General features: G+C 47.3%; 1 protein-coding gene and 1 pseudogene across 10 annotated transcripts in view; one reads left to right on the top strand and one right to left on the bottom strand.

Annotated features, from left to right (window-relative positions):
- MGAT5 (alpha-1,6-mannosylglycoprotein 6-beta-N-acetylglucosaminyltransferase) overlaps positions 1-23,754 on the top strand; it is a 368,150-nt gene that overhangs the window by 120,179 nt on the left and 224,217 nt on the right. For 5 of the 9 annotated variants that reach the window (XM_082397881.1, XM_082397883.1, XM_082397880.1 and 2 more), the window contains one exon: positions 17,441-17,823. In XM_082397881.1, the coding sequence (XP_082254007.1) occupies positions 17,583-17,823 (241 nt within the window). In that variant the 5' untranslated portion in view covers positions 17,441-17,582. Of the gene's footprint in view, positions 1-1,302; positions 1,936-17,440; positions 17,824-23,754 lie in introns of those variants that run through there. The other 4 variants (XM_082397885.1, XM_082397884.1, XM_082397882.1 and 1 more) reach the window with 2 other exon arrangements.
- LOC309631462 (histone H3.3 pseudogene) lies at positions 10,397-12,126 on the bottom strand (annotated as a pseudogene). Its single transcript has one exon. The product of its transcript is annotated as a histone H3.3 pseudogene (transcript).

The raw sequence follows: 23,754 nt of genomic DNA, 5'->3' as shown, positions 1-23,754 counted from the left end.
AGGTGTGAGGCTCTCTGATAGATGCTGAGGCATCTGAGAGCCGTGGTTAAGCCTGATGGCTGGGGCCTTCAACAGCTCTGCCACCTGGTAGCTGTGTGGCCTCGAACAGATTGCTTGGTCATTCATACCTCAGTTTCCCCCCGCTCTAAATGGGGACCTCATCAGCTGAGAGGATGTGTGCTATAGTGATAACGGCCAGCTCTTACTGCAGTGAGGATGAGGACAGCCCTGCCTTTAGAGAGTGGATAGTTGGGTAGCAACCAGGGTCCAGCAGGGAAGCACCGTGGTCAGCACATGTGACATTTGACCCCGTCTGTGCTTTTCACATCTCACCATACAGTCTTCCCTCCCTCTGCACCCCCCATCCGTGCCTCATTTATCTATAAATGAGAAGCTCAGCTATATGAATTTATCGAGAAATATCCCAGAATTCTGTATCACATCTTGTTAATGAGTGACGTGGTGCAGTGTCATTATTGTGAAGGTCAGTTTTGGTCAGAATTGTAGAGTGGCGCTCCCAGGCCCTCCTGAGAGGCTGCTGGCACTTATACCAAATGGCCCTAAACTATGGTCCTTTTCTACAGTTACTTTCTGTGCTGTCATCTTCATTCACGCCCTCCTGACTTCTAAAATTCCTGATCTCTCACCACTAGAGTAGAACCAAAGGTCACCAGGAGAAACCAAATGACTAGACTTGTTACATCAATATGCTTGGCTTTATGCAAACAACTTAGGACACAGTCTGAGAGTTCTTGAGGAGAGACTGTTGTATCCTTCTGACCTACCCTCTGTCTCCCTTTTCTACTTTTAAGGATCCTTTGATGACAGTGAGCCCACCGGGATAAGCCAGGATCATCTCCCTATTTTAAGGTCATCTGATTAGCAACCTTAATTCTATCCGATACCATAATCCCCCTTTGCCATGTAATGTAACAGGTTCTGGGGATGAGAATGTGGACATATTTGGAGGACCATTATTCTATGTGCTATAGTTGTTTTGTTCCTTTTTGTTTAATTAATTACTTACAGTATGTTTCAAAAAGGATTAAAATATGTAATACAGGAAGATAAAAATACGTTTAAAATTAAGGGGAGGGACTTCCCTGGTGGCGCAGTGGTTGGGAATCCGCCTGCCAGTGCAGGGGACACGGGTTCGAGCCCTGGTCCGGGAGGATCCCACATGCCGCAGAGCAACTAAGCCCGTGTGCCACAACTCCTGAACCTGCGCTCTAGAGCCCGCGAGCCACAACTACTGAGCCCGCGTGCCACAACTACTGAAGCCCGTGCACTTAGAGCCCATGCTCCGCAGCAAGAGAAACCACCGCAATGAGAAGCCCGCACACCGCAACAAAGGGTAGCCCCCGCTCGCTGCAACTAGAGAAAGCCTGCACATGGCAACGAAGACCCAACACAGCCAAAAATAAAAAAAATTAAAAATAAAAAAATTAAGGGGAAACAGATGAGGCAGGGAGAAAATAAGAGGAAATTTAGAGACAGGAATGAGGTTTAAACACAAAATAGACACCAATTTACTTCCTGGAAGGGGACCGTGATTTTGGCTTTTCCTAGCCACTCTCTTGAAGGGGGAAGCAATGTCAGTTACCTTTTACCGTGTCATTGAGTAAGATCCAACCAGTTGTCTAGATGCCCAGATGATACTAAGATGAAAGAGAACTTTCTTCTCTAGGTCCTTCTGAATACAAGAAGAATAATGAGGAAAACCTTTGCCAGGTTTACAGTAAACCCAGAGATATGTTTTATCTGGCCGTTTCCTTTTTTACTGCTTTCTATTTTAGGTCAAATATATACATTGCTTTGAAGATTTCTTCCAAGACATGTCATCTGGGGTCAGGCCGAATCCAGAGGTTGGAAATGTCTAGAGCAGCAGTTGCCGTGTGATGGTTCTCATGCCCTGGGCTTTCATTCTGAATGGCGGTGATGTCCTTTTCACCATTTCTATTTTTCAAAGTCATTAAATACAATAGATATTTACATATATGATCTCCGATCCCACTTGAAGATGGAAGAGTTTGAAAGCCTGCCAGCATTTATCAAGAGCTTGCGTTGTGGTTAGTAGTTCTGGACCAGCAACCCAGGAAGTTTTGGGAAATGATATGTTATAAAAATATTTCTGTATATCCCCAATGGACTGTTGGTTACAGACACGATGCATTAGGAACACTCAGGGCAAAGTATAAATTATTGAGCATTTTACTGATAATTCTGCCGATTTTCCTCCAGATTATCTTCCCTTCTAGCCAAAAGTTGGATTCATCTGATCAGAAATCTTTTGGCATATCTTACAGTATTTTTTAAAAAATCAATATTTAGAGAAAATATTTTGACTGTGATAGTCATTTTGTTTTTTAATTTATTAGAATTAAAGACTCATACACCTGCAATGTGTTATTTGTGGAGAAATGCTTTCAAATAGCTGCCGGAAACCACCTGTCTCATCCTGATACTTAGAAACAAAACATGGAAAACTTAGAAAATAAACTTACGGGGGATTGGAGATGCCAGTTAATCACACCCTTCCTCCCTTCTCAGTTCTGAAGTAGAGAGAATAGTAGAAGCCAGATGAAGATTACAGAACCAGCTTTATTAGAGTGAAGCTGAGTTGGAAGATGGGTCTTGGGTGCAAGACTTCTGAGCCATCCTAGATAGAAATGTACACAGTTGCCCTGGTGATTGCCAGGAAGCCTTGGGGGGACTCAGCTGGGTAGGGGAGCCCCGCCTCTTTGACTCCTGCGGGCAGGGAAAGGGGGAGTGCACCTCCTGAGGGCAGGAAACCCAGCAGGCATGCCCCGCCTCCCCGCACCAGGGCTGAGATGCTGTCCTTCCTCCCCAAGAAGACCTGTGAACACTGATGAAAGAGCAGTTATAGTCTCCTCTGTGGTTCTTCCTGGGAAATGGAGCACACGTTCTGCATGAAAATGTGTCCAGAGGAAGTAAAGAGTCCTCCCTTTATAAACCATTTGATTTGTTGTTTTTAAATTCAGATACAAGAAATCCAAACATTGGGCTGTTTCCTGTCTAGTTTTGATGCTGGGGCCGGTAATTAGATTGCTCTCTGGTTTTGAATAGACGTTGGGTCCCCACACAACATGTATACTAATAAGACTGTAATTGTGAAATTGATTTTGTTGACCAGTCATACTTGTTTCTTACATAATTAGATGCTGTGTGTTACACGCTAAATGGGTAAAAGGTAATTTGTCATTAATCATTTTGCACATGAACAGAAGATGGTATCAAAATGAATGAACTTCATAAACTGTAATATCTTGTTTCAAAAATGAAATAGGAATTAAGAAAGGATTAGAAAGTTCCTAAGGTATGTGTGCCTATGCGTATGTTTGTGAGAGAAAGAAAGACTGTTAAAGGAGCTTGTTTGTTACAAAAGGTTGGGCAAAGTCGATGTAGAACAGTAGATGGATTAAGTCATCCTTCAAATAGTTTCTTTCAGAAAGAACTGAAGTCATCTTTCAAAAATAGTTTCTTTCAGCAAAGCTTTGAAAGGCTTTCAGTGGCCATAAAGTCAGTTAGTTATATGCCCTGGAAGATATCAGAATTAGAGGCATTTCTAGAAACTTAAATATTGGTTCACATCATCTTAGGCAAAATTAAGGCCCTGATAAGGATGCTTACCTGAGTTGAAGTTTGTTTCACTTTGAAGTCATGTAGGACAGTAGTCAGGACCCTTAAGCAGGTTTTCTAAACTGAGCCACTTGAGCAATTAAAAGACAACAAAAGCCCAGTAACCCCCTGATGATGCCTAACTTTGAGCAGCACAGAGTATATGATGGGTAGCTGCATAGAGTGATTCGTTGTATAGAGTTATTTGCTATATCGGAGTTAAAGTCGGAAGACATGGATCCAAACGGTGTCTTGGATTTTAGCAAAATGGATCAAAATCCTGCAGTTAGAAAGCATGGCCGGTTGTCTTATAAGCACTCCTAATTCACAGTGATAAAACCCTGCCATCTGCAGATGTCATTCTCATCTCAGCGGGATGCATCCTACAGTAACTCTAAGAGTGTCTATAAGACAGCCGGTCTTCCTGACATGCCTCCAGTTTATTCAGAAGTAATACCAAATCATTAAGTTCTTTGCACATTAGGAAAAGGAGAAGAATTGTGCCATATTCTCCATCACCCCCACTGGAGATTAGTGTCCGATTGGCCCTCATTCTTAGTATTCTGGATGAGATAAAAAACAATGCGTCTCAAAACTTGAACGTGCAAACAAATACCTGAGGATCGTGTTCTAAATACCAGTTCTGATTCAGTTGGTCTGGGATTGGGCCTGAGATTTCTAACAGTCTTTCAGTTCATTTCAGTGCTGCTGGTCTGCAGGCCAGGTTTTGAGTAGCAAGGTTATAGAGGCGCTGGTTACTAGATGCATTGGTAGACACTGAGGCCATTAGTTGAGCCTCAGCTAATCTCTCATCTTTGGAGCCAAGTGCCAAGGAGAGGTTAATAAAAGCCCTAACAGTCCAACAAGTCCTTCCATGGCGTAGAGGTCTAACAGGGCTCTGCAGTGGACTAGCTCTTCCTGAAAGACTGCCTCCTTGGGCAGGGCTTCTTGGGCATTCATTGGTCTGAGAAGACCAGCACATGAGTCTTTAAGGAGAAAACCAGAGTGCCTTGCATGTAGATTGTCTAATAAGCCAGTTCGACTGCGTTTGTCCAGAGTAGAGAGTTTATCATTTTAAATACTGGGGTAGACCATGTTTTGGATCCCACTAGATAGGATCCATAGACATGATAGAAAGGACATCTTTCCAAGAATGTAATAGTTTTCATGTCTGCCTATGTATTCAATAAAAATACCCCTGCTCGGGCCTCACCTCAGACCAAGTTAATCAGTCAGAATCTTCAGGTGTGGGACCTGGCAGCTGTCTTTTTTTTTTTTAAAAAAGAAGGAGCCCAGGTGATTCTTAAGTGTATCACGGTTGAGAGGCCTGGATTTAGGCAATCCTTAACTCTGAGGGCAGGGAGCTCGCCTCAGAGATATTAATCTTGAGATATTAATCATTTGTGTACTCCTATGGCTTGTGACCAGGTATTGGCAGTATTGGTAGAGTTGACCTTCATTTATAAATTAAGGGACAAGTAAGCATCTGATGGTTGAGTTCTTCCCTAAGAAAATTCAGACTTGGGGTATTTATGACCCAGGTTCTGCCAGAGCCTGGGCTTTGCGTTCCATGGGGATTTGCTATAACCCCGTTTTAGAAGTGATGGGAAATTCATTAAACCATTTACGTTTGATAAGCCTCTGAGGGGCCACTTCTGCTGATGGTGTGTGCATGTTCGCGTGTGTGTGCTCATCTTCTCACTCACCAGCTAGTTTTTATTTTATTTATTTATTGGCTGCGTTGGGTCTTCGTTGCCGCGTGCAGGCTTTCTCCAGTTGCGGCGAGCGGGGGCTACTCTTCGTTGTGGTGCGCGGGCTTCTCATTGCAGTGGCTTCTCTTGCAGAGCACGGGCTCTAGGCGTGTGGGCTTCAGTAGTTGTGGCTCGCAGGCTCAGTAGTTGTGGCTCGTGGGCTCTAGAGCGCAGGCTCAGTAGTTGTGGCGCACAGGCTTAGTTGCTCCGCGGCATGTGGGATCTTCCCGGACCAGGGCTCGAACCCATGTCCCCTGCATTGGCAGGCGGATTCCCAACCACTGTGCCACCAGGGGAGTCCCCGCCAGCTAGTTTTTAAAAACTTTTAACCTGCTGGTCTTTATCAGATCTTGTGCTTGGAAGGCTGTCCCATTCCTGCAGACAGTACCAACCCCAGCATGTGCTCCTCTCCAGGTGGAAGAGTGGGGTCCTGGGGTGACTGACTTGTAGGGTTCAGGGAGCACTTGTTGAATAATGAGCTTTATCTTCAGGGCATTGTCCTACTTTTTGGAAGTAATTTTGATGATTTTTGTGACTCTGGTTTTCTTTATTACTGGGGCCATCTGGAGCCTGTTGTCATTTGTGGGTGTTTTCTACATATAAGGAGTTGCCAGAAGTCTGATCCTCAGAGGAAAAAGGTGCATTTTGTACTTACCATAAAATTCCTTTGTGGCTTTACTGTCCTTTGGCTCTGAGTGGAAGCGAATCTTGGAGTTTTTCATCCAATATCAAGGAGACCTACCTAACAAATTTACACACCACGTGATCTTTTCACAGACCATTCCTTTTTTCTTCCTAGAGAGTCATTATCGACCTGTCACAATGTGTGTTCATGGTTTCCTGGGCTGGAAGCCAGATGACAATCCTTTTCTATTTAAGACTGTCTGATGTAGCATCATCCAGCTTTTGTCTTCTCAAAGCCTTCTTCCCTGTACCTTGATTTGTAGACTAGGATCTTTGTGGAGCGGAGCGTCAAGGCCATATACTAATTAGTACACGGGGGCATAGCCAGCCCAGGCATGAACTCCTTGGCGCGTGCCAGGATAGTGTTGGCACTGAAGGATGTGGGAGAAAATGAGACTCACCTGTCAGTCAGCTTGGGACAGCGTCAGGAATCTTTATTCCTGACGCCCCTCTCGTCTCTCTGTGGCCTTTAGTCTTAGCTCAGGGCTCTGAGCCTGCACGTCTTCAGGGCTGGTGACTGGCTCCTGAGTTTACTTGGTTTGCTTCTCCTTGCCCTGCGATCTAGTCCTATGGGCTGGCCTTCCCTGAGCCTCATCCTATGGGGTGGATAAGGTCCTGCTGATGGGCTAAAGCAGTGGTTATCAACCTGGGTGCTTTTATCCTTTAGAGAACACTTGACAATGTCAGGAGACATTTACGTTGTCACAGTTGGTGGTGGCGGGTTCTAATGGCATCTGTCTCTGAAGGCGTGTAGTAGCTAGAGGACAGGGGTGCTGCCTAACGTCCTACCACATGCAGGACAGCCCCCTGGGACAAAGGATGCTCTGGCCTCAAATGTCAATTGTGCCAAGAATCGAGACACCCTGGATTAAATGGATTTATTTCATTTTTCAGGGACCCGTGCTTTTTGTTTTGGTTTAGTCGACGTTTTCAGAATTCTTAGAGTTGCTGTGGTTTCATTTTTTTTGTTGATGGGAAATTCTGTCAACTGTGAACAACCTGTGAGCCTGGTAAATGAAACTTACAGAACATGCGAAGATTCTTATCCAGAAGTGACAGCTTCCTTCTCACTCCTTTGTCACCTTTCTCTTTTGTCCACCTGCCAATAAGGTGCACGCCTCCTGCCTGAGAGGCAGAGTCAGAATACAGTTCATCCATGTGTGTTTCCAGCTGTTTTCCCTGCCCCTCTGCTCCCCCTAGTGGTCATGGCCACACGCACAGTGACCCGAGGACAGTTGGGAGGGAGTTGAGGGTGGGATGGAATAGGGGGGGCGGGAAGGAAGGCCTGTTCTGGATACAGAGTCATTAGCCTTATTGCAGTGTTTGAAAATTTATTTAGCTGTTGATGCCAGTTATGGAGCCCTGAACTACACTTGGAAAGCAGGGTGACTGCAAGGAGGTCCTGCTTCAGCTGGGCAGGGCTGGCTGTTTCCCTTCCCCGCCCATACCAAGAATGCAAGTGCAGCCTAATAAATGCAGGCTGGGCACAGGACTGTCTTGGTTTGATCACTTCAAAGGTAAAAGGGATGAACCGACGACCCAGAAACCGCACTACTGGGCAGATACCCAGAGAAAACCGTAATTCAAAAAGACACATGCACCCAAATGTTCATTGCAGCACTATTTACAATAGCCAGGGCACGCAAGCAACCTAAATGCCCATCGACAGACGAATGGATAAAGAAGATGTGGTACATATATACAATGGAATATTACTCAGCCATAAAAAGGAACGAAATTGGTCATTTGTAGAGACGTGGATGGATCTAGAGACTGTCATACAGAGTGAAGTAAGTCAGAAAGAGAAAAACAAATATCGTATATTAACGCATATATGTGGAACCTAGAAAAATGGTACAGATGAACTGGTTTGCAGGGCAGAAGTTGAGACACAGATGTAGAGAACAAACGTATGGACACCAAGGGGGGAACAGTGGAGGTGGTGGTGGTGTGATGAATTGGGAGATTGGGATTGACATGTATACACTGATGTGTATAAAATGGATGACTAATAAGAACCTGCTGTATAAAAAAATAAATAAATAAAATTCAAAAAATAAAATAAAATAAAAGGGATGGGGCGTATAAGACCCAGGCATCAGAAAGCAGCCCCCCCCCCCCTCCCGTCTCGAGAATAGCAAAGGTGTGTTGTTTTAGCGGGTGTCTTTTGGTTAGTGACTCAAGATAAGACTTGTTTAGCTGGTTCTAAAAAGAACAGGCTGTTTTTTCACTTCGAATGTGTTTTTCCTGTTTATAAAGGCCCAGAATTTGTCAGAGAACCGAGTCAGGAAAGTGGAAGAGAAGGGGCCCGTCCATACGTGTTCCAGCAGTATCCCCACCACCGCTGGTTCCTGGGCTCCTTTGCGCCGCAGGCTGGGAGGAGAGCTCATGGCTAGCACAGCTGTCAGGGACTCACGCCTCGGATGGGGGCTGCTGCCGAGCGGGTCGGGGGGCTGCTGCCGAGCGGGTCGGGGGGCTGCTGCCGAGCGGGTCTGACGGCTGCTGCCGAACGGGTCTGGGGGCTGCTGCCGAGCGGGTCTGGGGGCTGCTGCCGAGCGGGTCGGGGGGCTGCTGCCGAGCGGGTCTGACGGCTGCTGCCGAGCAGGTCGGGGGGCTGCTGCCGAGCGGGTCTGACGGCTGCTGCCGAGCGGGTCGGGGGGCTGCTGCCGAGCGGGTCTGGGGGCTGCTGCCGAGCGGGTCTGACGGCTGCTGCCGAGCGGGTCGGGGGGCTGCTGCCGAGCGGGTCTGGGGGCTGCTGCCGAGCGGGTCGGGGGGCTGCTGCCGAGCGGGTCGGGGGGCTGCTGCCGAGCGGGTCGGGGGGCTGCTGCCGAGCGGGTCTGAGCGCTGGCTTCAGTTTGGTGGCACCAAGCCGTCCAGGGAGTGAGCATCTAGCCTCTAGCATCTTCCCAGGAATTTGGGCTTATTTCGGAAGAAAAGGCTGCTTTGCTTGTCCTTCCCTCCTGCTCAGTTTCTCCTTTTAACAACAGAAGACACCATATTTAGAGCAAGACTCCCCACCCCAGCCTAGGCCATCTGCCTGCCTTGCACCAGTAGTTCCGTGAATGTATGTTTTTCTTCCTTTCGTCTGCTGATTCTCCCAGCTCCTCGAGGTTGATGGGACATCGCAGTAGACTCACGGTTCCTTACTGTCACCAGACTGTGGTTCTGTTTGGTGTTTCATATTGATAAGTCGCTTCCATTTTGAGCTTCTGCAGGCAGCTGAGAGACGCAGCTTGGTGTGGTGGAGACCATATCGGATCAGGAAGCAGGACTTGAGTTACGGTTTGATTCTGACTCTAGTTGGAAAACATAACGTTTCCTTCTCTGTGAATCAAGAGTTTGTACTTGGTTACTTTGTTCCTAAGCAAGATCTCATGTAGTGTCCCAGTCTGCATGAAGGTACTTTATACATTTTAATTTATCCTACTTCCTTTTAAAGTCGATGACGAGGCCAGTGAGCTGCTCTGGTGAGCAGAGTCGGGAGTGGTGAGATGGTGTGCACGCACGTCAAGGTTAGCACACAGTTGATTTCTGTGCCGCATTTTGGTTGCAAAATAGTGGAAGTCCAGATTCACCCTGATAGCAGATGTTAATGGCTAGTGTTTTTGTTTTAACATAGTGTTCCAAGCACTCTTAAGTTGCTCTTAATGTAAATTTGTGCTGAGGCTGGAAAGAGAAGTAGTAGGAAATTGTTTCAGAGTTGAGTCATTAGCATTCTCTAAAGACTGTTATTGCTACTTATAATTAGGAGTGATCAGACAAATGTCTGTGAAACTTACAGTTTATGACTGACCCTCATCTAGCATTTAATCAGGGTTTCATAGTGTTTGCTGTCGTGCCGTTTTACATGAGTAGATATGTGGACCTGAATTTTATAAAACAAATAAGCAAACAAGACCACTGCCAAGCATTAATTTTCCCGAGCAAATTAGCGTAGGATTTCAAAGTTCAAACTCCACCTACAGAGGTATGTGGAAGTTGTGTTGAGAATCTCTATAGTATAAGACTTTTCCTAACCAGTTGTTTTAAGAGAAGATACTTTAAACAACGGAAACAAAATTCAAAGTAAAACATTTGTGGAACCTCGGAAACGTCTCTGGGGACCCTGAAGTCCTTCGGAACACAGTTCGAAAACCAGTAACTAGGATCAGTCACCCCCCTATTCATCTAGCTTAACAATGTTCTGTGGTTCTCCAACTTTCCCCATTTTACTTAGGCAGAACCTGAGACAGACTTGCCTAGGATCCCGCCGATGCTGATGGGCGGGACTAGCTGTGGATCAGAGGTTTCCAGGCCTTGGATGCAGGAGTTCATTCAGTTCCCCCTCATCACCCTTCTCATCTTTTCCTGTCACCATCTCGGATACCCAGTGATGAAACCAACAGCCTCCTCCAGAGTTCCCCTCAACTTGTTTCCCCTCTCATCCCTTGTCTTGGACATCATTTTGGTCCCACAGTCACTGCGCCTTCTAGAATTATCTTCTGAAGCTGTTTTTCCTTTTTTTTTTTTTTTTTCCCCTTTTAGTACCCATCTACCACCATCTCCCCTTTAGTTTAACCCCATCTAGTCAAGGGCATAATGATCCTTCACTGCGATGTGACAGATCTTAGGGTTAAAAACTCCCAAAAGGTGAGGTTAACTTACAGTCTCGGGGTGCCTGGCTTCTCTGTGGCTCACACCAGGAGGTGGCCCTGGAGGTCACGGCTCATTGGTGTTTCATCATCTCATCCCCATCAGCCTGTTTTCTCATCTGGCAAACACATAATGACCGTCCCCGGTGTACAAGGCAGTCCCACTCCTGGCACTTCCTGTCTTTAGAGAGCTTACGGAGAAGTGAAAGAAGAGATCGTCCGACAGAGCAAGTAGGTAAGCTCTTGAGGAGGAGCACGTACTGCTGGGAGAGCCCCAAGCAGGATGAGCCCTCCTCAGTCCAGGGAACCAGGGGAGGCGTTAGGCAGGATGTGGGGTTCAGTTGTGAGACGGGTGGGGTTTCCAAGGCAACGTGGATGAGCACAGCAGACTCAGGATTTCTTTCTTTCTTTTTTTATAGTTTAACGTATTTTAATAGCAAACTTACAGGAACAGCACAGAAGACGGGACAACATTCAAAATATGTACCTGCATGTAGGACACCTCAGTTAGAAAACTATAGTGAATGGATGGAATCCACTGTATGATAAAAACGCTACAAACACCATTTAGTTTCAGTCAATAAGAAATTTACCTGTTTTAAAAAAAAATCCAAATGCTGGCACTGTCCAGAAAAATTTAACAGGTTTATTTATCATTGTTATAAGGTTGAACTGCTGAAACTTGTTCGCGGAAACATTTTGACTTGCATTAATGCTTCATGTCCCTGCATTGATATTAAAAATTCACACACACATGAAAATGGAAAAACTACCAGTACCTGATTTCTGTCGCCCCCTGTTTTTCCACTTACAGTCATATACTTAGGTACCTTTTGACCCCGTGGGAAAAAAATATTTAACGTTCAGAACTACCAATAGCAGGAAGAAGAGAATATATTTTTTTTAAAGAATGAAATGTTTCCCGTCTGAGTGGATCCTTAAGCACGTTCTCCATGTATGCGGCGCGCTAGCTGGATGTCTTTTGGCATAATTGTTGCACATTTGGCATGGATAGCTCCTAGGTTGGTGTCTTCAAAAAGGCCAGCCAGAGAGGCCTCGCCGGCCTCCTGCAAAGCACCAAGCGCTGTTCTCTGGAAGCGCAGACCTGCTTTGAAGTCCTGAGCAACTTCCCGCGCCAGACGCTGGAAGGGGAGTTTGCGAATCAGCAGGGCCTGTAATGGTGAGGTTTCTTCACCCCTCCAGTAGAGGGCGCACTCTTGCGAGCGGCTTTCGTACCCAGTCGCTTCCTCGGTGCTTTACCACCGGTGGATGTGCGGGCAGTCGGCTCTGTACGAGCCATGGTGTATAGAGACCTCCTCCCTTACCCTCTTCCCCTTCGGCTGGAGCTCGGCGAGCTAGACTAGGCGGCGCCGGCGTTGGAGAGCGACCACCGCACGGCGGCGGCTGCGAACGCAATTCGGATTTCTTGAATGTTGCTGCCCAGGGTGAGGCGAGAGGTAGGCCCTGACAGCCACCATCTAAAGACAGTTGGGAAGATGGGGTGGTCCGTAGTAGGACAGCAGAGGTGTGTGAATGACTAAGTTCAAGCAGTGCTACCCATGGGAATGTGGGACCGGCAGGCTGTGTCGAGATTGTCCTGTGGAAAGTGAGGAAAAGATCACATCTCTCCGGTTGGGGCTGACATCGCTCCTGAAGGGACGGGCATTTCCAGCCTCATCCATCCTCCGATGACACAGGTCCTGATGTAAGAAGTGGTCCTCCAAGGATGGTGGATGGGCCTCTGAAGGAACTTCTTCACTGCTTCATCAGTCCGGCTTTGACCCCGTTGGTATGGGGCTGTTTTTGAGAGCATCCCCAAGTGGTTTGAGAAATTGGCATCTGGCAGGCAAAGCAGGTCTTGCCTCAGAGGGTGGCCCGGGAGGTTGATCCGGAGCTGGGAAGGGCAGCTGTGTCTGGTAAACGGGGTGGCACATTTCTCTGCGTAATTTCCTTCTGGTGCTGGGCCTGTGGTCAGCCGTTAGTAAGGGCACAACCTTACCTCGGCTGTGCTGTGGGCAGTGGGGGAAGGGTGGCTTCTCGCTGGGGCCACAGTGCGCCCCCATGGCTTATCTGCCTGTGTCCAAGTTCAGCTTCTCCTCCTACCCCAACTTGGGAGGTGGGCTTGCTTGCTTGCTTTTTTTTTCATAACAGCTTTATTGAGATATGTTTCACATATCATCCAAGTCTCCCATTTAAAGTATATAATTCAGTGTTGTTTTTTTTTTTTTTTTTTAGAATATCCACAGAATTGTGCGTCCATCACCACAGTCCATTTTAGAACATTTTCATTACCACCCAGAATAAACCTGGCAGGCCTTAGTTGTCACCTCCCAGTTCTCCCATCCTCTCAAGCCCTAAGAAACTACTCTTGTTAAGTTCTACTTCTAGAGATGTGCCTATTCGAGACATTTCGTATAAATGGAATCATACAATATGTGGTGTTTTGTGACTGCCTTTTTGCCTTTTTTCACTTAGCATGATGTTTCCAGGGACCGTCCATGTTGTAGCATGTATCAGTGCTTCATTTCTTTTTTTTTGACGAATAGAACTCCGTTGTATGGGTTTGCCCCATTTTGGTTATCTACTTGTCAGTTGATGACCATCTGGGTTGTTTCATTTTTTGTCTATTATGAATAATGTTGCTGTGAACGTTCATGTATAAGTTCTTGTGTGGACACATGCTTTTATTTCTTTCGGGAGAATTCCTAGGAGTGGAGTTAGCTGGGTCATATGATAACTGTCTGTTTAATCATTTGAGGAAGTGCCAGACGGTTGTCCACACCGGCTGCACCATTGTACAGTCCCACCCACAGGATATATAGGGTTCTCATGTCTCTGTGTCCTCACCAACACTTGTTCTTATCCGTCTTGTTTGATTATAGCCATCCTGATGGATGGGAATTGGTATCTCTTTGTGCTTCTGATTTGCGTTTCCCTAATGGCTAATGATGTTGAGTGTCTTTTCATATACTTTTATTTTTGAAATTAAGATGCATTTCCTTGCCCCAGATCTTTGATCACATTTTGTTGAGGAGTGAATGGGAAGGGAGGAAGTGCTCGCTGCTCACAAGTACAAGAATAGAGGAGATGCATATTAGGGTGGTTAGTGGCCGTGATGAATCTAGAAGCTTAACATATTAGGAACAGACTCGGTACAAACTTCTTTCTGGACGAGGATAGATGAAGCCATGGCCCTGGGCTGTCACTACTCTGGTTGGCAACAAGACCTTTTGAGATATACTGTGTAGCCCTTTTTGTGCCTTACTGAATCCAGTTTGGGAGAGGATCAAGCTGTTTGTTAGGAGATCAGGAGGCAGGCAGATTTTTAGCCCGACTGACAACATTTTGATGGCTATTGTTCTGTGGCCTCTTGATTAATATCATGGCCATGACTGATAATTATCATTAAGTCCCTTCATGGCACCAACACCCTCTGGTATGGATTGCTGTCCTATTATTGTCCTGTTACTGTTGCAGTTAGGGATGTCTCCCTAATGATGATTTTGAAAAGTCTTTTTAAATTCTTTCTTTCTAGTAGGAATTGTAGAGATGGATTCCAATTTAATTTTGTGTGTGTGTGCTGATATAGATGCTGTTATTTCAAACTCTGGATTCCATTGGAGAAAGGAATATTTCTGGCAGTTCTGTAGTCACTTAAAATCTGGGCCCTCAATAGTCAGAACTGTGCTCTGAACTTAGAGATTTTCACTCCAAATTTTTATGTCTCTGAGCTGGAAAAATTTAACCACGACTGGGTTTCTTGACCATCCTTTTGCCCCTCAAATGCACCACCTGGGTGGTCCTGACTGTCCCCAAGGCCAAGGCAGAGAAGTGCGCCACCTTGTACTGGGTCCTTGCGCAGTTCTTGAGCCTGGTCTTCCCTTTGCTTAAACTTTGCAGCCTTGAGCAGCTTCTTCAGGGGGGTTCATCGAGGAAGCGGAGCAGGGCTTCCTGTCTGAAAGCTGACAGGTAATTCCTGTCTGCACATGTGGCTGTCTCCTAAAATAACAAAAGAAAATTACCAGAGACTGTCTTTCTTGGTACAGCACCTCGTTTAATTGCTCTGGGAAAATCCCTTCAGCCCTGGGGTGACATCGGCTAACTGGTGTGGGTTATCGAAAAGGAAGTGCAGACATTTCCTGGGGAACTAAGGGCAGCGCCGGTTAGAGGGGTGGCTTTTAAAGCGTCAGCCCCTTGAGGGTGGGAGCACTGTCTTGTTCCCAGTTCAGTCCCCAGGGCCTGATGACAACAAGTGGGTCCTTGCTCAGTGTATCCTTGTAGAAGGAGTGGATGGCAGGTGCCTTTCATCTGGTCCACGTTAGAGGGGCTGAATGAGGTGCCACAGTGCCTGGGTGACAAGCTCATTCAGTCCACAGGTATTTTATTTGTGCCCCTTGGGCCACTTTCTGTCTCTGAGAACATAAGCGGGGGAGTCTCTTAAAGGATGTCATGGATCCTACACAGAAACTGGTAAAAAAAGCAAGGTAGACAGACAAATGTTTTACAACTTCAGACTGGGGAGGAACATCACAGTGGAGAGCAATGGGCAAGAGGAACTTATGTGCTAAAGGGGGGCTAGAGGGAGCCCCCGTCGCATTGATTGCCAGTGCGGTGGCGTGGCATCGTGACGGCATCCGTCTGCCTGCATCCAGGGCTCTCAAACTTGAGTGGTCATCAAAATCGCCTGGACGGGCTTCCCTGGTGGCGCAGTGGTTAAGAATCCACCTGCCAATGCAGGGGACACGGGTTCGAGCCCTGGTCCGGGAGGATCCCACAGGCAGCGGAGCAACTAAGCCCGTGTGCCACAACTACTGAGCCTGTGCCCTAGAGCCCGTGAACCACAACTACTGAGCCCACGTGCCACAACTACTGAGCCCACGTGCCACAACTACTGAAGTCTGTGCGCCTAGCGCCCGTGCTCTGCAACAAGAGAAGCCACCACAATGAGAAGCACATGCACCGCAACTAAGAGCAGCCCCGGCTCGCCACAACTAGAGAAAGCCCGCGCGCAGCAACGAAGACCCAACACAGCCAAAAAAAAAACAACAACAAAAAATCGCCTGGACGGCTGATTGAAACACAGGATGCTGGACACCCCTCCCCGCCACCGCCCCCAGTTGCTGATTCAGTTGGTCTGGGGTGGGGCCTGAGGATGGGCATCTCTCACTGATGCTCCCCGCTGTTGCTGAGTTAGGGACCCACTTTGAGAACCGCCGGCCTAGGATTCAGCAGTTGGTAAACTTTTTCTGTTAAGGGCCAAGAGTGAATGTTCCAGGCGTTTGAGCTACGTAAGATTTCAGTCACATATTCTTTGTTGCTTTTCACAGCCCTTTAAGCATGTACAGACCATTCTTGGTCATAAAGAAACTGGGGAGGAAGGATGGCCTAGGAAGGCAGGGTGTGGTTTACTGACTCCTGGGCTGGCTTATCCCTAGATTATTCCTCCTCTGCCACGTAGCTGGCTGACCTTTGCCAAGTTAATCTCCCTGTGTCCTTGTTTTTTCATCTATAAAACAGACATGATAGTATTAATAGTTCTTACCGTATAGGGCTCTTTCAAGAATTCAATGAACTAAGGCACAGACAGCATCTATCACAGTGCCTGGGACATGACTAGAATTTATTTATCATTTACTATCAGCAGAGGTACCACTAGGTACTGATGCCTCTGTTGATAGGCGAGGAAACGAGTGAGAGAGGAAGACCAACACAGATCCGCTGCACTGCAGACGCTGAAAGCTAATTGTCCCAGGATCCCATTGTCATTTCTTCTTAGGCTGCTTAGGAAGAAGAATCCTTTGATCTGAAACATAGGCACACTCTGAATACATCCTGGGTTAGTTCCTCGTAGGAGGTCATGCTCAGCCTTTGCTTAAAAAACGGTGCCATTTGTTGTCCAGCCCGTGCTGGTACCAGGTAGGATCTGGCTGCATTCGTATCGAAACGATGGCTTTTAACCTCGCATTTTGTCCCATGGTGTGAGTGAAAATGAGAACCACAGAAAAGCAGGCCATCGTGTGCCCCGCATTTCCTGTGCTGAAGTGTGCAAGTGAGGAGTGCGGTGCAGCTTTCACCCGTGGTAGCTAGCACGGAAAGACGGCTGGGTACCCCTGGCATAGCCTCTCTGTGCTGGTGCCTAGGGCGAGGCCACCTGGTGGCCCCGAGGCATTCAGCTCAGCTGTGGACACTGCTACTGAAAGCTGGCCGTGCTTAAGTAATACGGGGGGGCTCTCTCCCCTTTCCTTGTCTGATTACCCGCCGGGGGCATCCACTTTCTGGCTCACCTCTCCAGCTGCGGGCTCTAATCCCTGCTAGAGCACATAATGATGACTTTGTAAGTTCAAGTTTCAGAGGCACAGACGTGCCCCGTGGTGATAGGACTCCACCCTCCACTTGGGTTTTTGCTGACATTCAGTGAAATCTCCTTCCATCTCCTCCCCACCTTGCAGAACAAGCTTCCTGTTTTGAACTTGGTCCAGACTGGAACAGCCCCGCTACACCTGTGAACACGTGCAGGCACACATTTCCCCCCTCCGTATTTGTACAGCTTTTCGTCACCCAGCCAGATTTCCCCTCTCCGTTTACAGATCCCGAATCATAACATAAGATAGGGAACTGGCGGATTAAGAAAAAAGGAAGTTCACATTTTAGAGCTATTTGGGTGAAAACAAGGCTCTGGTTTATTTCACTGTGTTTTGCCACAACGACTCTGCTAACTTTCCCCCTTCTTCACAGCAGGATGGAAACGAGGAAAGGAAATCGGCTGACGCAGGAGCCCGAGTGAGACGAAGAAACCCACAAGCCCAGCCTACACCATGAACTTGTGTCTCCTTTCCACACTGTAAGAGCCCAGGGCAGGTGAAGTTGCCGGAGAGCAATGGCTCTCTTTACTCCGTGGAAGCTGTCCTCTCAGAAGCTGGGCTTTTTCCTCGTGACTTTTGGCTTTATCTGGGGTATGATGCTCTTGCATTTTACCATCCAGCAGAGGACTCAGCCCGAGAGCAGCTCCATGCTTCGGGAACAGATCCTGGACCTCAGCAAGAGGTACATCAAGGCGCTGGCAGAAGAAAACAGAAATGTGGTGGATGGGCCCTACGCGGGGGTCATGACAGCTTACGGTAAGCGCTGCAGTGCCGGGGCGCCTCCGTCGAGCGTGGCTTTGCCTCCAAGGGACCCCAGAGGCTCTCAGACTTGGTCATGGATTGAGTATATCCCTCGCCACTACCTTCATGGCGATAAACTGCACACACAGGGACGCTTTTAGAAAGTTAAAGCTACGCCCTTTGGGAGATTCTGACCTCTTGTACACGCTGACACTTTAGCGCCAGGAGCAGTGGGGCTTCCCGGTTAGCACTCTGTTGGTTGTATCTGCAGCTGCCTCCTCCTCCTTGCTGGACGGCATGATCTCATCTGGGGGCATGATCAGGGAATGCAGAAAAATCTTCTCATTATCATTCCCTAAACAAACCTTAATTAGGGCTGGTGGGGGTGAGGTAAGGAGGGTGGGGAAGAATGTTCTACGGACGCCAAGAAACTCAGAGCCGAACGCGTGCCTCTCTCTGGCCAGTAATGCAGGGACATCAGGGCTTACGTGCTGACTGATAGCTTTAACCTTTGGCTTCCTCAGAGTTTACCGCTGTTGTGTCTTGCTCTTGTGTCCGGTTGCCCTCGCTTTGAAAGAAATCTTTCTGTACTCGTTGCTTTTTTTGTCAGGTGCTTGAAATCCGTTTTGAAATGAGGTTGAGTGAAAAAAAATACACATATGGAGTATTACTTATTTTTCTTTCAGCAAAAGTTAGACTTAATATAGAAAAGTTGGAAGCTGTAGACAAGCAAAAAAAAAAAAGAAGAAAAAGGAAAATCACATATAGATCTACTACTGTAGAAAGTGATCACAATTAACATCTCAGTGTCTATCTTTCTGCTATATATGTGTATACACACAAACATATGTATATATATGTTTGTGTAAATAAAATATTTACAAAAACACACACACACAAATACAAAACGAAAATTGCAAATGAAATTTGGATCAGACTGTATTTTGGAGAATCCAAGTCCCAGCCCTCCTGTGGTCACCGAGTATTGGAGTGGACTTGATCCACAGAAGATGACCTCGGTTACTGTGCAGTGACAGTTCTGGTCATTGAATGGAGACTTCAGTGGCCTCAGGGTTTGAGATCTGAGGTATACTATAAATCAGATAGAAGAGTGGAGCTGGGCGAGGTGGGAAAGTTCGATGTTCTACTTTGTGACCCATTCAAGGTCTTTGAAGTATGTAGAGGTCAAATGATGATTCCTGAAAATGTGTAGCCACAGGTTGAAGCTTGAGTTTAAACATAGGAAATCATGCTCAATGTTACATATACATTTTTTCTTTTCAAAAGGATCCAGGAAACTTGGTTATTTTTAAATTATATATATATATATATAATTAATTAATTTAATTTTATAAATATATAGATATAAAAATTATATACATATATATTTTTTTTGGTAAGGAGGAAATGGTTGCTTTTAACATACAATGTGGACATTCTTTTTCAGTGCCTACTATTTGAATGATCACACAGTCTGCTTTTAATCTATTCCTTCAAGATTTGTAAGGCACTGGTTTTTAATATGTCTAAATAAAATGTCACCTTTTTCGATCTAACGGATCAAAAAATGAGACTTCTTTGAGAGCTGACCTTGAAAAACAGCTAGGTAGTTTTTCAGAGGGTGCGTTTTAAATTACTCATTGACTTCGATCTTCTGTAATAATTCCCAAATATTATAGGTAAACTGCCAGAAAAAGACAAAGCAAATTGTCATCGTTGGTGTTACCAGTGGGTTACAAGTAAATGTCACAAGTGAAACAGATGCCGTTTTTCAGTTTCTGGTTCAGTGCATTCCACGTTACACATCTGGAGGGAAAGAGGTCTAGTCCTGTAGTAACTTCCTCCTTCTGTTTATCTCAGTCTCTCTCAAACCTTTACCGTGGGAAGTAAGAAGCCACATGAATGGTAAATTTATAGACTTTATTTTTTCTAGTTGTTTCGACCGGTTTTATGTCTTGTGTACTGCTAAGCATCTCACAGGGTGGGTTTCCTCCACACTCTAAAGAGCAATGATCTGGTGGTGTTAGCTTTTCAGCCTGACCGAGACAGTATGTTTTTTAGAAAGATACCAAAAACCCCAGAGTAGTCTGTTAGAATATGAACCACTGTATATGCTTGTAATCATAGGACTTTGGAGCTCAGAGAAACTACAGAAATTTATTTCAACTTCCTCCGTTTACAGACGAACCTTAGCAAAATAATTCTTCTCCTCAAAAACAACAAAGAAACAACCAAACGGCCCCATCGGCAAGTCTAACGTATTTTTCTCTTTCATCTAATCAACTCGACATGCCAATCAAAGTGGTCTTTGGAGCTGAGTTTCGGGAATTTAATTGGACTGTGCATTAGTGCTTGAGGTTTGGGGATCATCATGCGAGGAAATCTTACCCAGACATAGGTTCTCATCTCAGCACTATTGATGTTTGGAGCCGGATAATTCTGTGTGTGGGGGACTGCTTGTACCTTGTAGGACGTTTAGCGGCATCTCTGGTGTCTCTACCCACTAGATGCCAGTAGCATCAAAAACGTCTCCGGGCTTGGGGGGCAAAACTTCCCTCCTCCCCACCTTGGAGAACCACTGCACGAAGCCTGGAAACAGCAAACCCCATCTAACAGCATCTTCTTATGGGAAGTCCTTAAGCAGATAACTGGACTTTATTGTTTAAGATTTGCCAGGCTAGTTCTCCCTGGTTCTCAGCTCTGGGTATCAACAACTGGGGTTGAGCCAGATGGTATAGTCCAGAGCCAGTCCTGGAAAGCTGGAGAGCCGTTCTGATGATGTGTGCTTCCCCTGGAATCCATCACTAGCAGTCGTGGGCATGTCAATTGCCAGGCAGCGCTGGTGGGTGCCGTTATGTGTCAGATGGAGGTATGGAGACTGCCGGATGTACAGTGGTTTAGCTGGGCTGGTGGAGTGGGGATGAGGATGCGTGAGCCATTGGTTTGCAGTCTCTTTTTTCTGCCACAGATGCAGCCCAGGTACAGAGCACTGCCTGGATGTCTGCTGCGGAACGGTGAAGAGCTAACCCTCTGTGGCTGGGACCTGTGTCTGGTTTGAATGAATCCAGTTAATAGACCAAAAAAAAAAAAAAAAAAAAAAACCTCTTCCTTCTCCCATCCCATATTGGTATAATCAGAGGCTCTTAATGTGCTACAGATTTGTCTTCAGTAGCTAGCTGTGGCAGGTGTTTGAAGAATCGTAGTAGCTGATTTTAGTTTAAAATTCCTGACTTGAGATGCTAGAGCAGAAGTGTTGCGCAAACCATGACCTGTGGGTCATATTTGGAGCTCTGCCTGTCTGTGTAAATAAAGTTTCATTGAAACACAAACACTGCCATTTGTTTATAACAACTGTAACGACAGAGAAACGTGACAGTACCAGTATTTATTTCACATAACGTCTAAAGTGTGCTGACTCTGTCTTTCAGTAGTCTCCATAGTTCATTCTAGAACACTCGTGCGATCGTGTCCCTCCTTGACTCAACAATTTCCCAGGACTCCCATGGCCTTGGGCCGGATCCTCCTGTTTTCATATGGGTTTGGAACCCAGCACCCCGTTGTTTATGTGTTGTCTGTGGCTGCTTTTGTGCTACGATCCCAGAGCTGGGTAGTTGCTGCGGAGAGTGCAAAGCCTACGATGTTTACTGTCTGGTCCTTTGCCAAAAATGTTTGTCAGTCTCTGACATGCAGCTGCTGTTGGTTGTTCGTTTGACTAGTCCTTAAACAACAGTAGAAGAACTTTCAAATGGCATCCCCCGCCCTCCTCCATCCTCGTTCTGGCGATTTGAAGAGAGACTCCTGACTTTCTTTTGGGATATGGTCATTCAGAAGTAGTGCCTGGAAGATAGCCCGGGCAGCCCGTGTGAAACAGTCGCAGCATTCATTCCTGGGGTCTGGAGGGCGTTCTGGGTGCTTCTCTGTCACTGGGGAGAGGACCACGTGGAGCCAGAGCCGTCTGTAGCTCAGCCTCTGCTGCATCTCCCAGGCCCGCGTGGCAGGGCCATGCCTGTCTGTGATTTCTCGGGAGTTGCATCACGAATGGTGTCACTCGCCGAGTCAATGCTGTGCTTGTTTCTAGGGTGAATTGATCTCTGTCTCCGACGGCCTGACCCAAATTCTGATGCCCAGGGATCACCTCTTATCTAACAGGCCAGGCCTGGTCCACTTGTGTTCTCAGAGTAGCAGGAATAGAAATCTAGGGTGATGAGAGACACCCCTCCCCCACCCAGGGGTACATCCACACCTTATTAACCTTGACTCTTCTCACCTACTTGATTCTCTGGGCGCTGGGACACTCTGCCCTGGAGTGGTCACCAGCTCAGGCTGAAGCAGCTATGAGCCCTCAGCTTCTCTGCCAGCCCCCCACCCATATTCTGTTTCCCTGCTGCCTGCTTCCCCCTTGGCCTCCAGGTCTGTACACCTGCTCTGCCTTACCTCCTGTCTCCTGGTTCCCTGAGCTCCTTGGGCCTAGACTGTCCCCGGGATTGGCTCTTATCCTTCCAGCCTGGCACTTCGGGCGATGTCTGTGCCATGGGCTGGTGTCTGTCAGTGCTGTCGATGTTTTGTGTGCGCAGCTGGGGAAAGACTGACAGGGTCCCTGCTCTCACGGAGGCTGCACTCATTTGGGGGGAGAAATGATAAACAAGAGAATGACAGATAGCAGTAAATTCCAGGAAGAAAAATGACCCAGGGAGATGGGATTTTTAAAAAAGTACTTGAGGAGCTACTTTGGAGGAGAAGGTCAAAGAAGGCCTCTCCCAGGAGGTGTCTTTTATTTTTTATTTATTTTATTTATTTTTGGCTGCGTCGGGTCTTCGTTGCTGCACGCGGGCTTTTCTCTAGTTGCGGCGAGCGGGGGCTACTCTTCGTTGCGGTGCGCGGGCTTCTCATTGCGGTGGCTTCTCTTGTTGCGGAGCACGGGCTCTAGGCGTGTGGGCTTCAGTAGTTGTGGCACATGGGCTCAGTAGTTGTGGCTCGCGGACCCTGGAGCGCAGGCTCAGTAGTTGTGGCGCACGGGCTTAGCTGCTCCGCGGCCTGTGGGATCTTCCCGGACCAGGGCTCAAACCCGTGTCCCCTGCACTGGCAGGTGGATTCTTAACCACTGCGCCAGCAGGGAAGCCCAGGGAGGTGTGTTTTAGCCCAAGTGATGCCGAGGAGCTGCCGGGTGGGGTGGGAGGCGGGAGGTTGAGGTGAAGCGGGGTGTGTGCCAGGTCCTAAGGCCTCACGCGCACTCCAAGAGCAGAGCAGAGGCTGCTGCAGCTGGAACAAGGTGAGCACAGGGCAGCGCGGGCGGTGCTGATGTGGGAGGATCAGGAAGAGGCCCTGAAGGCTGTGGTCTCCGTGTGGTGGAAGCGGGGGGGGGGGGGGGGGGATGAGGAAGACGAATGCTCTTGCAAGGGGGCCTGGCCTGGCTTGCCCCTGCCTGGCGCCGGCCGTGACCCTGACCTGTTGTCCACTGTCACCTCCACAGGGAGGTCAAGAGGAAGGAAGTTCTTTCTGTTTCCTTAAGGACGTGGGGTGGAGAACCAGGGGGTAGTTTTTGGTTGCTGGCGAGGGGGCAGTGGAGCGGTAACGGCTTTGGGCTTCTGTGGCCCTTGTCGGCCTGGCGATGTCCATTTCCAAGACATAAACACCGTTTAGGTTTTGTTCAAAAGTTGGTTCAAAAGCCAGTGGGGGGCCCCTCACTGTCATGCTGGCGTGGCTGCCTGAGGCTGCTCCAAAAATGTAGCCCCCATCCTGCGTGGCAGACCTAGGTAACGATCTGAGAGTCGGACAAGAGCTTGTCCGTGTGTTTCATTCCACCTCTCCTATGAAAAAGAAGAAAACACTTAACGTTGGATAAGCCTGTGAAGGTTTATTGTTTAAAGTTTTTCTTTTTGCCTCTGTTCCTCCAAATCTGATCAAGGGACTGTTTTTTGGAGGGCTGGGTGATGTGGAAAACCACCA

Source organism: Balaenoptera borealis, assembly GCF_965194805.1.
Source record: "Balaenoptera borealis genome assembly, chromosome: 6".
NCBI classification, from domain to species: Eukaryota; Metazoa; Chordata; class Mammalia; order Artiodactyla; family Balaenopteridae; genus Balaenoptera; species Balaenoptera borealis.
This window is presented reverse-complemented; position numbering and strand designations above follow the sequence as displayed.